The following is a 16,911-nucleotide window of genomic DNA, read 5'->3' on the forward strand; positions in this document are numbered from 1 at the left end:
GGGCTTCTTTCAGTTTCCGTCTACCAAATCCACTCTCAAGGCTTTGGTTGGCTCGAGGCTATAGTAGAAGACACTTGCCCAAGGTGCCACGCAGTGGGACTGAACCCGGAACCATGTGGTTCGTAAGCAAGCTACTTACCACACAGCCACTCCTGCACCTATATATATATAATACACGCTGTGATGCATCAAAATATTTATAAATTCCATCCAAAGATTATTATAATTATTATTATTATTATTATTATTATTATTATTATTATTATTATTATTATATGTTTGACTTTTGCTTTATATTTGTACAAGTTGGCTTCAAGTCTCACCCGGAGACCTCAAGAGACAAGAGGTTGGAAGTTCACGTTGTTGTTATGCCTAGTGTGCCATATATTTGGTTGTTTTTTTGTGTTGTACTGGTGGATGTCTAAAAAAAAAAAATATATAATTATTATTATTATTATTATTATTACTACATTTATCCTACATTATATCAGCACAATTCAGTGGTATCACCAGTTGGTATATCATTAGTCTCATGCCAGCATAATAGAATAGGAACTTTTAAATATATATTGAAAATGCTTCCCATAAACAAACTTAAAGGATACACACACGCACATACATACATACATGCATACATACATACAACTACAAATTCACATTCTGTTATTTACTCAGTCGCTTACCTATGATATCCATAACAATCATTTTGCCTTTGGCTGTTGAGCTCAACCAAGCTTAAAATACTGTAAATGCAATAAATGTTTTATTCCATTGAAATGCATCCTATATTTTCAGATTAGTTTTAGATACTTTGGTCGTTTACTAAAACTAGTGATGTGAAAGAGTAATTTTAAATTATCTTCAAACCATATAGAGAATTAATTGCGTAAAGAAAGAGGTAAGGGTTTAGATTCTGATAGTTAGGAATAAAAAGGGTAGTATTTTATCAAACATAAAACTTATGCAGAAGCTTGTATTGTAACCACGTGGTTTCAGGTTCAGTCCCCACTGTACAGCACCATGGGGAAGTGTCTCCTTCTATAGCCCTGGGCCAACAAAGAATACCTTGTGGATGAATTTATAAGAGAAAAACTGTGTGGAAGACGAATCTCTTTCTTTCTTTTTCTCTTTTTTACTTGTTTCAGTTATTTGAGTGCGGCCATGCTGGAGCACCACCTTTAGTCGAGCAAATCGACCCCAGGACTTATTCTTTGTAAGCCCAGTACTTATTTTATCGGTCTCTTTTGCCGAACCGCTAAGTGACGGGGACGTAAACACACCAGCATCGGTTGTCAAGCAATGCTAGGGGGACAAACGCAGACACACAAACATATACACACACATACATATATACATATATGTAAATATATACGACAGGCTTCTTTCAGTTTCCATCTACCAAATCCACTCACAAGGCTTTGGTCAGCCCGAGGCTATAGCAGAAGACACTTGCCCAAGGTGCCACGCAGTGGGACTGAACCCGGAACCATGTGGTCGGTAAGCAAGCTACTTACCACACAGCCACTCCTGCGCCTCTCTCTATATATATATAGGTGCAAGGGTGGCTGTGGTAAAAAGCTTGCTTCCCAACCACATGGTTCTGGGTTCATTCTGCATGGCACCTTGGGCAAGTGTCTTCTATTATAGCCTCAGGTCAACCAAAGTCATGTGAATGGATTTGGTAGATTGAACCTGAAAAGAAGCCTGTCATGTGTGTGTGTGTGTGTGTTTGTCCCCCATCACTGCTTGACAACCAGTGTTGGTGTGTTTACGTCCTTGTAACATAGCAGTTGGGCAAAAGAAACCGATAGAATGTACACTGACTCACACACTCACTCACACACACGCGTACACACACTCATTCACACACACACTCACATGCACACACACACATACTCATACACACTTGCTTACTCTCTCTCTCACACACACACACACATTTGACAGGCCGGTAGTTTCTGTCAACCAAATCCTCTCACAAGGTTTTATTCAGCCTGGGGCTATAGCAGAAGACTCTTGCCCCAGGTGCGATGCAGTGGAGCAGAACCCAAAACTATATGATTAGGAACCAAACTTCTTACCACATAGCCACACCTGATCTTAGTCTCAGAAATTCTGGTAAAAACTCTCTCTATTCGTCTGCCGTTACGTTCTGAGTTCAAATTCCGCCGAGGTCGACTTTGCCTTTCATCCTTCCGGGGTCGATAAATTAAGTACCAGTTACGCACTGGGATCGATGTAATCGACTTAATCCGTTTGTCTGTCCTTGCTTATCCCCTCTGTGTTTAGCCCCTTGTGGATAGTAAAGAAATATATATTACAATCTTTTGAAACAGGATTCATTAGATAATGTAGTTTTGATGCACTATATCTGAGCAAAAAATGGGATCTTCATGACTGGAACATATTTAAACATAGGCCTAAATGATGAGAGCTGACCTGTAGCTAAACAAAAACAGTAGCTTGTTACTTTCACCATTAAAATAAAAGTAAAATCTACACAATAAAGAAATACACATTTATCATCATCATCATCATCATCATCATCGTTTAGCGTCCGCTTTCCATGCTGGCATGGGTTGGACGGTTCAACTGGGGTCTGGGAAGCCAGAAGGCTGCACCAGGCCCAGTTTGATCTGGCAATGTTTCTACGGCTGGATGCCCTTCCTAACGCCAACTGCTCCTTGAGTGTAGTGGGTGCTTTTTACGTGCCACCGGCACAGGTGCCAGATGAGTCTGGCAAACGGCCATGATTGGATGGTGCTTTTTACGTGCCACCAGCACTGGAGCCAGGCGAGGCTGGCAACGGCCATGTAGATGCAATATCAGTTGCATGTCTATACTGGTAGTGTATTACTAGATTATCAATGTCCTGTAATAAATTCAGTCATTACTATATGTTATCTTCATATGTTATCTTGTTAGCATTCACCCAGCATCACCATAAAACTTCTGAATATGTCGAGAAGATTGTGCTGCAGACTGGATTTCAGCAGATCATTCTAGATGTTCATCACGCAACCACATAATAAAAACAGAAGGAAAGCACAACCATCATTCAAAAGCAAAGATGTCTTGGTACCGTGTATCATTCTTTAGTGAAAGTATTTTAGGTACCTACATAGCTTTAAGGAAATATAGCCCTCCACTTATGAAGCCATGAGGTGTAATGGTTAGAGTATTAGTCTCATGACCATGAGGCATAGGTTCAATTCCTGAACCACTTGTCATGTTGTGTCCCTTAGTAAGGCCACTTCATTTCATCTTGTTCCAGTTTACTCTACACTGCCACAAGAATTATAAAACAACAGTTAAATAACTACATTTTCTTATTATTTTCTCTGTAATGAGTTTCAAAGAGCTGACTTATTTTCCCTTTTCCTCATTTGTGTTTTGATTAGTATAATCCCCAATCAATTTAGCCAGTTGACAAAACAAAAGCTCCAAGTTCAATCCTCAATTTAGAGTGGGAACATCACCTGAAGGTGAATAGGGATTATATAAACTGAAATACTTTATTTACAACACATTGAGGATCATCATCATCATCATCATTTAACGTCCGCTTTCCATGCTAGCATGGGTTGGACGGTTCGACTGGGGTCTGGGAAGCCAGGAGACTGCACCAGGCCCAGTCTGATTTGGTAGTGTTTCTACAGCTGGATGCCCTTCCTAACGCCGACCACTCCGAGAGTGTAGTGGGTGCTTTTTACGTGCCACCGGCACAGGTGCCAGGCGAGGCTGGCAACGTCCACAATCGGTTGGTCCTTTTTATGTGCCACCAGCACAGAGGCCAGTCAGGGTGGCACTGGCAACGGCCACATTCGGATGGTTCTTTTACGTGCCACCGGCACTGGTATCACAACTACAATTTCCATTGATTTTTGAGTGATTTCGATTTCCCTTGCCTCAACAGGTCTTTGCAAGCAGAGTAAATAATTTGAAAAACAGGCTTAATATTCGAATAAGTTCATTTACTACCCACTTCCTTAAAGCTGACTAGTTTCAAACCACTCCCTTCAAGTATTGTTGGTTTATTTATCACCCATGTTGTGCCCAGTCCCATAAGCCCAACACAGATAACTACATCCAGTTCTTCTTTCACAGAATATTGATCTACTAAATCTCCATCCTGATCATGCCTTTCTTGAAGGTATCAACTTCCAACATTAAGTATAACATTCGTAGCAGCAATGAAATCAGTCTCAGGTGGCCTCTTGAAGCCAGGGATGCTGCTTCTTCTTCCAGACTCAGCAAGTAAAAAGACACCACCTATCTTGAAAAATCATCTTTAGATAAGATCCTGATTCATGCCTGTTTATAAATATTCATACCTTGTAACATAAATATTCTAGAAATTTTTTTTAATTTCCTTATAAGTAAGCAACAAAACACTTGAAATATGTATATTCTATGCTTCTTCTTTTTTATTTCTTCATTTCTGATTCAAACTTCCAATCCCACCAAAAATTATTTTAAAAAGTGATTATCTAGGTGCATGAGTGGTTGTGTGGTAAGTAGCTTGCTAACCAACCACATGGTTCCGGGTTCAGTCCCACTGCATGGCACCTTGGGCAAGTGTCTTCTGCTATAGCCCCGGGCCGACCAATGCCTTGTGAGTGGATTTGGTAAACGGAAACTGAAAGAAGCCCGTTGTATATATATATATGCGTGTGTGTGTTTGTCCCCCTAGCATTGCTTGACAACCGATGCTGGTGTGTTTACGTCCCCAGAACTTAGCGGTTTGGCAAAAGAGACCAATAGAATAAGTACTGGGCTTACAAAGAATAAGTCCCGGGGTCGAGTTGCTCGATTAAAGGCGGTGCTCCAGCATGGCCGCAGTCAAATGGCTGAAACAAGTAAAAGAGTAAAAGAGTAAAGAGTATCTCCCTTGTACAAACTGTTTGCAAGGGGTCACCATGTGTATATTCCTTGTTCAGTTTATGAATATCACTGTGGCTATTAATTTTGTACACTGGTGTACACACTATTTTTAAACATAATGTTATATTCTTTTCTACTCCAGGCAGAAGGCCCGAAATTTTGGGGGACGGGGCCAGTCGATTAGATCGACTCCAGTATGCAACTGGTACTTAATTTATCGATCCTGAAAGGATGAAAGGCAAAGTTGACTTTGGCAGAATTTGAACTCAGAACGTAAAGACAGACGAAATACTGTTAAGCATTTCGCCAGGCATGCTAACGTTTCTGCCAAACTTGCTGCCTTAACATATTATATTATATTATATTATATTACATTATATTATATTATATTATATCATATTATTATGTTATATTATTAAAGCATGCAGTATTGTTTCATAGATAAGTTTCCACCAGCATCTTTTGCCTTAGCAATCTCAAAATCATTGGATTCTACTATCCCAAACATCATCCTAATCATATCTTATTAAAAGAAGTGTGCTGTGTGACCTCAGCAGAAATTAAGGTCTATTACGTATGTAGTGATAAACCTCTGGAATAGCTCCATGCCATGTTTCTGCTTGAACGGAGCTGACTGAAGCTACTTAAAAACAACTAGTCACATGCTAAAGGAACCGCATCCGTCTCTAAAGTGAGGTGGCTTGTTAATATAATTGCCAATTTTCCATTAAATAAATATTTATTATTCTTACCTGGCAGCAATATCCTAATATATTAAATTTAAAAGTCCCTGTAGAAAGTAGAATGTAGATTCAGCAGGTGTAATTGATTAAATAAGCTGTAGCTGACAATTCTGAGCATGAATTTTCTCTTCGTGATTCAATAAGAAAAAAAGTGCTCTGGCAGCAACGTGTTCAGTTGAGAGTCTAAGGCAAGATTATTATTATTATATTATTATTATTATTATTATTATTATTATTATTATTATTATTATAATATGGGCGCAGGAGTGGCTGTGTGGTAAGTAGCTTGCTAACCAACCACATGGTTCCGGGTTCAGTCCCACTGCGTGGCACCTTGGGCAAGTGTCTTCTGCTATAGCTCCGGGCCGACCAAAGCCTTGTGAGTGGATTTTGTAGACGGAAACTGTAAGAAGCCTGTCGTATATATGTATATATATACACATATATATATATATATATGTGTGTGTGTGTGTGTGTGTGTTTGTGTGCTTGTGTTTGTTCCCCTAGCATTGCTTGACAACTGATGCTGGTGTGTTTACGTCCCCGTCACTTAGCGGTTCGGCAAAAGAGACCGATAGAATAAGTACTGGGCTTACAAAAGAATAAGTCCCGGGGTCGATTTTCTCGACTAAAGGCGGTGCTCCAGCATGGCCGCAGTCAAATGACTGAAACAAGTAAAAGAGTAAAGAGTATATCTAATATTCCCTGCCTCTTCTTACTTCTGAGCCACCACAGAACTGCTCGATAACAGGTGACCTTTTGCTTTTCGAACAAGACACGAAAACATGCTAATAGCTTGTCTTAACAACAAACTAGGAATATGAAATGAAAAGGAGGAATGAAAATATATTTTATTCAAGATGCTTTCAAAAACAAGTCCATTTATAACCTGTACATGCTCGATGAATTGCGATATGTTTTTACCAGATTAGTTTATTTGGCACTTTTATTTTTCAGATTGTGTTAAGATATTCAATCTGACAGTCTCAGAAGAGATTTATGAGAATATTCATTTAGATGTAATATGACAAATAAACCGCTATATTCAACACTGATATTTTTCACTCATAGATTTGTAACTTTCTTTTTGTTTTTTCCACCTGTTTTTCTCTGTTCCGTTTTATTCACTCCTTTTCCTTCTCTTTTATTTTTTCTTTTCCTTTTGCTTTTGATCTTTTTGTTTGTTTTCCCTCTTAATTTCTTTTTCTTATTGACATGCATTTGTTTAAAACCTTCTATAGAATTTTATTTCGTTTTATTTTTATTTTCTTACTAACTCTATACTTCTCTGTACAGATAATGTTTTGAGGATAATAAAAAAAGAAAAAAAAAGGAAATTTATCTAAGTTTATCTGAAATGAAAATGTCAAAATATACCTCAAAAATTTCTTTTAATTATCACAATAAGACATATGTATCAAGCTATTTTGTTGTACATTTAATCTGTTTGAAAATTTCAACAACAATATTCTGTAATGTTGCGATGAAAATAATCAGCTCCTATTTATAGCCTTCTTTTAGTGATTACGCAAGTGCTTGGCAAGAATTGCCATTACACATTTATTTCAGAATATGTTCCAAAATACTACAAACAAATCTAATGGCCCTATAAAAACAATTATAATGTGTTATGAGCCAATAAGGAAACTGCTACAAGATTGCTCTACCTGCTAAAAATAGCTGCCAAATCTCTCTCTCAAATCTTATTTTATATGTTTTAAAACAAGACATGTCACATCAGATAATGCAATCAGCAGATATCCCCCCCCCTTGGTTAATTAACGTAATCATCAATATCCCGGGCTTCGTTAAGGTTTTCCTGGAACTGACTAACATCATTATTGTAATGTACAGTCATTTCAACAATCTAAGTCACTGCATTAGAGAATTTGTACACAGTCATCACCACCACCACCACCACCATCATCATCATGATCATGACATCATCATCATCATCATCATCATCATCATAATACGGGATTCAAGCCTCTTCTCCTTATCTCCTCAAAGACATACAGCATCTCGAAAGAGTCCAGAAGCTGGCTACCCGCATGGTTCATGGTCTCAAGAATTTGTCTTATGAAGAAAGGCTGAAGACGCTCGACCTTTATTCTCTAGAAAAACGACGACGCCGTGGTGATCTCATTCTTGCTCACAACATCATAAGCGGAAAGTGTAACCTCTCGAAAGAGCTGTTCTTCACTCCTGCTCCAGAGCGTCGGCTGCGGGGTCATTCCGAAAAGCTCTATCTGCGACGATTTTATCTCAATCGAAGGAGAGGAGCTTTCTCCGTCCGGGTTGCGGATCCGTGGAACAAGCTGCCAGACGAGATGGTGAAGATGCCGACGACCGCTTTGTTCAAAGTCTCCCTTGACCTCAAGTGGCCTGAACTCTTTACATGAACACCACCCTGTACTTAACTCCATGTCCCCCTACATGGCCTTGCTTCTTGCTTTTTGAGCCAAAAAATTAACTAACTAACTAACATACCTACTTTTACCATGCTTGTATGGGTCAGATGGAATTCATCGCAACAGATTTTCTATGGCTGGACACCCTTCTTCTTGCCAATCTGCACCTGTTTCCAAGCAAAGTAATATTTCCTCATGGCAAGGCATCAAGCAGTTCAGGATCATTAGCACACTGGACGAAATGCCTAGGGACATTTTGTCTGGCTTTATGTTCTGAGTTCAAATGCCACTGGGGTCAACTTTGCCTTTCATCCATTTTGGGGTCAATAAAATGAGTATCAGCTGAGCACTGGGGTCGGTCTAATCGACTTATCCTCTCTCTCTCTCTCTCCTGAAATTGCTGGTCTGGTGCCAAAATTTGAAACCAATATTTCCCCATGTCTAGCCAGTTTTTTTACAAAAGGTTGGATATAAAGTACACCCCCTTGTGTGACAGCAACATTCATTTACAACTATTTCATGATGTCACAAGAAGAAACAAACAAATACACACAGACACATACATATACATGTTTAAGGTGATACACAAGCACTAAACTAAGCGTGCATTATCTCTTATAGCAGAAACGGCTGTAAGCTAATGAAGGTCATTATATAATTTCTTGTTCCCTTGTTATTTATATAATCTCTTATTACACTCTATACTTGACTAACGTTTTTTTTTTTTGTTTCTTGAAGCATATGAATATTGAGTTTTTACACCAAGTTATTTGTATTGCTCTTCCTAAATAAGATATTGGTTTCAAATTTTGGTACAAGGCCAGCAATTTCAAAGAGGGGTTAAGTTGTTTACATCAATCACCAGTGCTCAACTGGTACTTACTTTAAGGCGGCAAGCTGGCAGAAATGTTAGCACGTCGGGAGAAATGCGTAGCCGTATTTCGTCTGCCGTTACGTTCTGAGTTCAAATTCCGCCGAGGTCGACTTTGCCTTTCATCCTTTCAGGGTCGATAAATTAAGTACCAGTTCCACACTGGGGCCGATATAATCGACTTAATCCGTTTGTCTGTCCTTGTTTGTCCTCTCTGTGTTTAACCCCTTGTGGGTAGTAAAGAAACAGGTACTTACTTTATCAACCCCAAAAGGATGAAAGTCAACAAAGCAAAGTCAACCTCAGTAAAATTTTTACTTGGAATATAAGTACAGACAAAATGCCCCGAAGCATTTTACATTGTGTGCAAACAATTCTGCCTGCTCACTGCCCTTCCTCAAGCTTCTTTCAGTTTCTGTCTACCAAATCTATTCTCAAGGCTTTGGTCAACCAAGGGAAATAGTTGCCCATAACACAGTAGAGTGGGACTGAACTCATAACTATGTGTTTGGGAAGCAAACCTGTTAACTATTCAGGCATGCCAGCATTCATAAAATTATTGAAATCTCGCATTTACAATAATTAGAAGAGGTTTTGGTTTCTCACCCAGCAACAGTCTGTGTGTGTTTGTGACGTGAGAGGATGAAAATGGAAACATAATAAGTTAAATAAAAACCTAATGAATGAATTAAGGAACTCAACGCAATTCTGTTGACACAGATTTCTATCTGTTTTTAAAGTCAGTTACTCTTTACTCTTTTACTCTTTTACTGGTTTCAGTCATTTGACTGCAGCCATGCTGGAGCACCGCCTTTAGTCGAGCAAATCGACCCCAGGACTTAATCTTTGTAAGCCTAGTACTTATTCTATCGGTCTCTTTTGCCAAACCATTAAGTTATGGGGATGTAAACACCCCAACATTGGTTGTCAAGCAATGCTAGGGGGACAAACACAGACGCACAAACATATACACACACACATACATATATATATATATATATATATATATACATATATACGACAGGCTTCTTTCAGTTTCCGTCTACCAAATCCACTCACAAGGCTTTGGTTGGCCCGAGGCTATAGTAAAAGATACTTGCCCAAGGTGCCACGCAGTGGGATTGAACCCGGAACCATGTGATTGGTAAGCAAGCTACTTACCACACAGCCACTCCTACACCTATTTTTGCTTTTATACACTAATGTGTTCAAGCTAATACTCTCAAGTTGATTATTATAACCACAACATTTCAGCTATTTCCCTTCCAGCCTTCTAAAGGTGTCTGTCATATTTGGTAACATTATTGGAACTTCAAGCCAAAGCCTTTATTAAATCCTGGATTGTTTTCATTCCATGTTCTCCCAACTTATGATGCATCTAGTCCATTTCTCTTGAACCAGGATATATATAGTTTGACTGATCCAGGAATTGGACTCATGCGTCTAAACAACCAAACATAAAACAGGTAGAATATTTGGGCCATATGTGGCCAGTTTGGATACTAAAAGGTTAAAGGTTCCCATAAGGTTTTCATCTCTCAACTGGTATACTCTCTTTTACTCTTTTACTTGTTTCAGTCATTTGACTGCGGCCATGCTGGAGCACCGCCTTTTAATCGAGCAACCCGACCCCGGGACTTATTCTTTTGTAAGCCCAGTACTTGTTCTATCGGTCTCTTTTGCCGAACCGCTAAGTTACGGGGACGTAAACACACCAGCATCGGTTGTCAAGCAATACTAGGGGGACAAACACAGACACACAAACACACACACGCATATATATATATATACATATATACGACGGGCTTCTTTCAGTTTCCGTCTACCAAATCCACTCACAAGGCTTTGGTCAGCCCGAGGCTATAGTAGAAGACACTTGCCCAAGGTGCCACGCAGTGGGACTGAACCCGGAACCATGTGGTTGGTAAACAAGCTATTTACCACACAGCCACTCCTGCGCCTGTAATAATTGTTCCAGCATTTTTAATAATAACTGTTTCTAATTTAAGAGCTGGACCAACAATTGTGAGAGATGTTGGTTAAAATAAAGTACCACTCAAGTGGTACTTTATTGTATCAACCAAGAAAAAATGGAAGGCAAAGTCTGTAATGTCATAGATTAATGCAAAGTCTGTAATGCAAAGTTTGTTCCAGCTTTTTGCATTCTGAGTTCAATTTTCGTAGAATTATGAGTGCTTTTAGTGGAATCCACTCTGTGGCAAGCATTGAGGTCAAAATCTTTCATTTGAGGCTATCTTCATCTTTCTACCTTCCTAATCTCAGCAATTCTGTAAATAGTCACAAGCATTGCCTTCTCTCTTGACAAAAAAGATAAAGAATAACAAGAATCAATTCTTCCAACTTACATTTTTTATTTTTCAACTTATCATGAATTACTGACTGATGAGAAATCATTTATATCGGTTTCTGGTCACTGAAAGATTAACCCATTTATATTCGGACTTCTTTGACAAATGCAAAGCTTATTTTATTCACTGCAAAGACCCAGGCTGCTTCTGGCACCAGTTCCGCATAGCCCCTGCCCATTCAAAGTACCTTGGATTCCAGAACATCCCGCTGTGCTTGAGGAGACCTGTTGAGTCAAGTACATAAACATCGAAATAAATATCAATGGAAATAGTAGTTGTGATACCTGTGCCGGTGGCACATAAAAAGCACCATCCGAACATGGCCGTTGCCAGCGCCGCCTCGACTGGCTTCTCTGCCGGTGGCACATAAAAAGCACCATCCGAACGTGGCCGATGCCAGCGCCGCCTCGACTGGCTTCCGTGCCGGTGGCATGTTAAAAGCACCAACCGATTGTGGCTGATGCCAGACTCCCCTGGCACCTGTGCCAGTGGCAGGTAAAAAGCACCCACTACACTCGCGGAGTGGTTGGCATTAGGAAGGGCATCCAGCTGTAGAAACACTGCCAGATCAGACCGGAGCCTGGTGCAGCCCCTGGCTTCCCAGACCCCGGTCGAACCGTCCAACCCGTGCTAGCGCGGAAAACGGACATTAAACGATGATGATGATTGTTTTGAATTAATCATATATTATCTTGTAGCACCAAGATTTCAATGCTGTGTTTGCATACTTTAATAACATTGTAGGGTAAGTGTGAGTTTGGACTTGGTCAGTTTTAACATAATATTTTGTAAAAAAAAAAGGAAAAAAGGTTAAAGTTACCTTCTTGGCTCATGCCAACTCATAAGGGCCAGTTTCCTGGTTTCCGTGCTGTATATATTCCCCTTCTGGATGGGACCCTGATCCGTCACAGTATTACTCATTTTTGCCAGCTGAGTGGATTGGAGCAACGTGAAATGAAGTGTTTTTCTCAAGAATACAATGCATTGCCCAATCCAGGAATTGAAACCACAATCTTACAATCATGAGTTCAATACCCTAACCATTAATCCATGTGCCTCCATGTCAAAATATTTGGGCCAGATGTGGCCAGATTAAACTCTAAAGGGTTAAGGTAGATATTAGTTTTTTTTTTGTTAGTAATTACTTTTTGTGCTACTATGTATATTGTGGTTTTAAAATGCCCGCAGTATCCCTGTATGTTGTAAGAAAAGTGCTAAAAGGGTCGATGAGAGAAAGGGAATTTGCCATAAAATTCTGCCTCAATAAGTTATTCTCAAACCCATGCCAACTTACAAATTTAAAAGTAAAACACTGGTGATGATGCATTATTATTATCTTGACTGCATTTTCATTTATATTTCAGGTTCAAAGTTTTTTTCGTGGTTGGCTCTGTCGACGGCGTTGGAAACAAATTGTGGAGCTCTACATCCGTTCTCCTCATGCCGAAAGCATGAGGAAACGTAACAGCATTGTGTTCAATATGGTTGAAAGTGAAGAGGAATATAATAGGCAGCTATCCACTCTTGTTACATGTTTTCTTCGACCTTTTAGGATGGCTGCCAGCTCTAAGAAACCCCCCATCACACACGAGGATGTCAATTCTATATTTCTAAATAGGTAAGTTGCTCTTTGTTGTTATGTTCTCTTGTTTTTTTATCTTTTGTCGTTCACTTGTTTCAGTACTTTATTTTTTAAGCCTGCTACTTATTTTATCAGTTTCTTTTGCCAAATGCTAAGTCACAGGGGCATATACACACCAACATTGATTGTGAAGTGGTGGTTGGGGGTGGCAAACACAGATATAAAGACACATATACATAGATATATATATATGTATATATAATAAATTGAATTTTTCCCTGTAAGTTTGGAGTCATACTCCCTAATATTATTATATATATATATGGCTATACTCCCTAATATTATTATATATATATATGGCTTTCAAAATGTGACCTCGTGTGTACCATTGGCGATTTTTTTTCCTCTGTCTTCCCTTCTCTGGATCTTTCCTTCTCCTATGTTTCCGACGAAGAGCTCCGCTCGAAACGTTAAACCCTCCTTCTTTCCTTCTTTCCTTCTTTCCTGAGCATCTAATAATACTATATTTGTTCCACGTCCTCGCATTGTTGTGTTCTTTTGTGCTTTCTTGTTTGGATTAACTTTATATATATATATATATATATATATATATATATATATATATATATACACACACATATATATGTGGTACTTCAGTTTCTATCATCCAAATACTCTCATAAGGCATTGGTTGGCCACAGGTATAATAGAAGACACTTGTCCAAGTTGCCATGCAGTGGGACTGAACCCAGTACCATGTAGTCAGGAAGCAAACTTCTTACCACACAGCTATGCCTGCACCTAAGAGATATTTAGCCTGACTATAGATATCATATTCTTAACCAAAATATTTATTGAAATAATTTGGAACATTGATACAACATTGATGCACACTCTTAACTCCAGGTTGAAACCAATTGATAAAAAGTGATTTACGAGACTGAGAGTCTACATGTGTGCAAATATATTTAGATGTAAAGAAACACAGAAAGGAAAGAAATAAATGTCCATATATCTAGACACATATTACATCCCTGTGGTTTAAGATTTGTCAGCTGCTTTATGCAGATTCTTAGATATTGTAATTTTATACATTAGATGGCAAAGTAATAAATTCTAATTTATTCAAATAAACTAATAAATTAACTTAAGAATCACGAGAATGAAGAAAGAGAAGAGGAAATTGTTCTGTGTATTTCTTAAGGCAATCTATGCGAAACATTTATGGGTACAATAACTTCAATGAAATCTCATGGTTTCATAATGCAATCGATATCACAGTAGCCAGCCAAAAACAGCAGAACATCTGTGCTACCATCTAACAGCAAAATTATTCGATCTATTCAATATAGCAACTACTGAATCTCCCTAAAAGAAAAGAAAAATGTCAGAACGGGGCCGGGAATATTTGGGTATTGTATAAGCTGAAACAAATCTAACAATATCTTATCTATAGCAAAATGCCAATATCTCCGGAAATAGCAAGTCTGAGAATTGGCTTGTAAACTACATCTTAGAACTAGGGTCATCACAACAGCATTATAGGTGCCTAGGCAAACTAATACCTTGAGGTCTTTGGATTTGGTTTGCAAGATTCTTTATGAGTTCGTGTGTTGAAGCATATTCTGTTGTGTCTGGGGAGTCATTTTCTTTTTGTGCCTTATAATTTAACACACTCACCGGTAAAATTTCCACTTATTTCTTATTTTTATTTTCCTAAAATTTTCATTGCGTCTTGCAACCTTTTCAATAGTCTTTTCAATAGTCAAGGCTATTGAAAAGGTTGCAAGACGCAACGAAAATTTTAGGACAATAAAAATAAGAAATAAGTGGAAATTTTACCGGTGAGTGTGTTAAATTATAAGGCACAAAAAGAAAATGACTCTCCCCAGACACCTTGAGGCCTATTGTATATATTTATAAACAGCAATACCTCAATCCATAAAGCTCTCAGGCTTTATGGATTGAGTGTGCATGCTCAGGACCTTACTACCTTTACAATACTTCAGTTCATTTTTTTTTTTGTTTTAGAAACTATGGCTATGGCCATGCTGGATCATTTTATTTGATGCTACATACTCTACAGATTTTTGTTTTGCTTTCTTTTTGTTTTTGGTTTGTCATTTTTTGTTTTGTTGTTTGGGTGATGTTTTTGTCCTTGGATTCAAAGTTTTATCAATTTTGGAATTGCTAGTAAATGGTTCACTGAGACTGTGGAACCTATTTTATTGTGCTCTTGTTATAACATTCCATGCATAGTCGATTTCTGACACTAAAACACACATTTGTCTATGACCTATGATTTCTTGAATTAAACACTAAATACTGGAATGTTTTGTCTTAGTTGCTCCTGATAGAAACTTGCTGATAATAATTCTTATCGTGTTAAGTTAAGTTAAGTTAATTTTTTGGCTCAAAAAGCAAGGCCATGTAGGGGGACATGGAGTTATGTACAGGGAGGGTGTTCATGCAAAGAGTTCAGGCCATTTCTGGTCAAGAGAGACTTTGAACCGAGCGGTCGTCGGCATCTTCACTATCTCGTCCAGCAGCTTATTCCACGGATCCGCAACCCAGACGGAGAAAGCCCTTCTCCTTCGATTGAGATGAAATCGTCACAGATAGAGCTTTTCGGAGTGACCCCGCAGCTGACGCTCTGGAGCAGGAGTGAAGAACAGCTCTTTTGATGTGTATGTATGTGTGTGTGTGGTTGTGTGTGCATGCATGTGTATATGTATGTGTGTGATCATGCATGTGTATAAATATATGTATACATAAATATAATAGTTCCTAAAATTAATGCAAGTTATGGAATGTCTTTCAATTCCAAATTCCTCATCTTTGGTCGTAGGTCTTATAGATGGTTGCAGTGCCAGTAACACTGATGGGTTTCCCCTCCTACGATTCATAAAAGTGTAATTTGTTCTGTGAAGGGGGAAGAAACCCTAAAGACAAAGTATTTTTATATCTTGCATTTCATTCCCTACAACCATCTTGCTTTCCAATGATGATGGGATTTCCAACCCTTTTTGGGCTTCAGGATTTCACTGTGACCTTGGCAAGGTGGCTCATGGGTTCTGCACCTTGCCAAAAAGGCAACCCGTGATTTTGACCAGTATAAGGGAAATGTGCTTGCACTCTATGGACCTGCTGCTATGGATACCAAAGCACGACCATACTAGAGCAGGTTGTCTAAACACAACATACATAGATCAATTTCCCAGAGACAATAGATGCCTCCCTGAAGACCTCCCTCATCCTAATATAGGACGAAGACAGATGGCATGCATGGGTTCAGAATGTCTGAGCAAGCTTGAGCAGATGATGATACATATCATAAAGTTCTGTGAAGCCTTTCACCACAATTCATCTTCTAACATCTATCCATCATCATCATCATCATCATCATCATCGTTTAACATCTACTTTCCATGCTAAAATGGGTTGGACGAATTGACTGAGGACTGGCAAACCAGATGGCTGCACCAGGCTCCAATCTTGATCTGGCAGAGTTTCTACAGCTGGGTGCCCTTCCTAACACCAACCACTCCGAGAGTGTAGCGGTGCTTTTATGTGCCACCGGCACAGTACTGGCAACAGCCATGCTCAAATGGTGTTTTTTACGTGCCACTAGCACATGAGCCAGTCCAGTGGCACTGGCAACAACCTTGTTCAAATGTTTTTTTACGTGCCAGTAAGGCAATTGCTGGTAACGATCACACTCGGATGGTGCTCTTAGCGCTCCACTAGCACAGATGCCAGTCAACGAATTTGATTTTGCACCCATTATCCCTTTACACTTCACATCAACTCCCTATTACTGTCACTTATCCCCTTCTCTGATTCCTCTCTGATCCCCTTACTCATGTTCCCTGTTCACTGTGTCTACCTCTATCCCTATCTATAACCATCTGTCACTCTCCTTACACTCTCTCGCAAACTTACCATACACCTATTCTTTCTAATTCTCTATCACTTTTCTCTCTCTTATATTCATCTTGTGCATCAATGGTACACCCTCACCATCTCTTTTTACTCTCTCTTTCCAGCTGGG

At 39.0% G+C, this 16,911-nt stretch overlaps 1 protein-coding gene across 6 annotated transcripts in view; it reads left to right on the forward strand.

Annotated features, from left to right (window-relative positions):
- The window catches only part of LOC115223847 (ras-specific guanine nucleotide-releasing factor 2), a 670,879-nt gene that overhangs the window by 451,361 nt on the left and 202,607 nt on the right, over positions 1-16,911 (forward strand). For all 6 annotated transcript variants that reach the window (XR_003882837.2, XM_029794538.2, XM_029794547.2 and 3 more), the window contains one exon: positions 12,643-12,896. Coding sequence is in view for 5 of the 6 variants with exons in the window: in XM_029794538.2 (XP_029650398.1) it covers positions 12,643-12,896 (254 nt within the window). In the remaining variant the exon portion in view is untranslated. The remainder of the gene's footprint in view (positions 1-12,642; positions 12,897-16,911) is intronic.

This window comes from Octopus sinensis, linkage group LG2 (assembly GCF_006345805.1).
Source record: "Octopus sinensis linkage group LG2, ASM634580v1, whole genome shotgun sequence".
Classification (NCBI taxonomy): domain Eukaryota; kingdom Metazoa; phylum Mollusca; class Cephalopoda; order Octopoda; family Octopodidae; genus Octopus; species Octopus sinensis.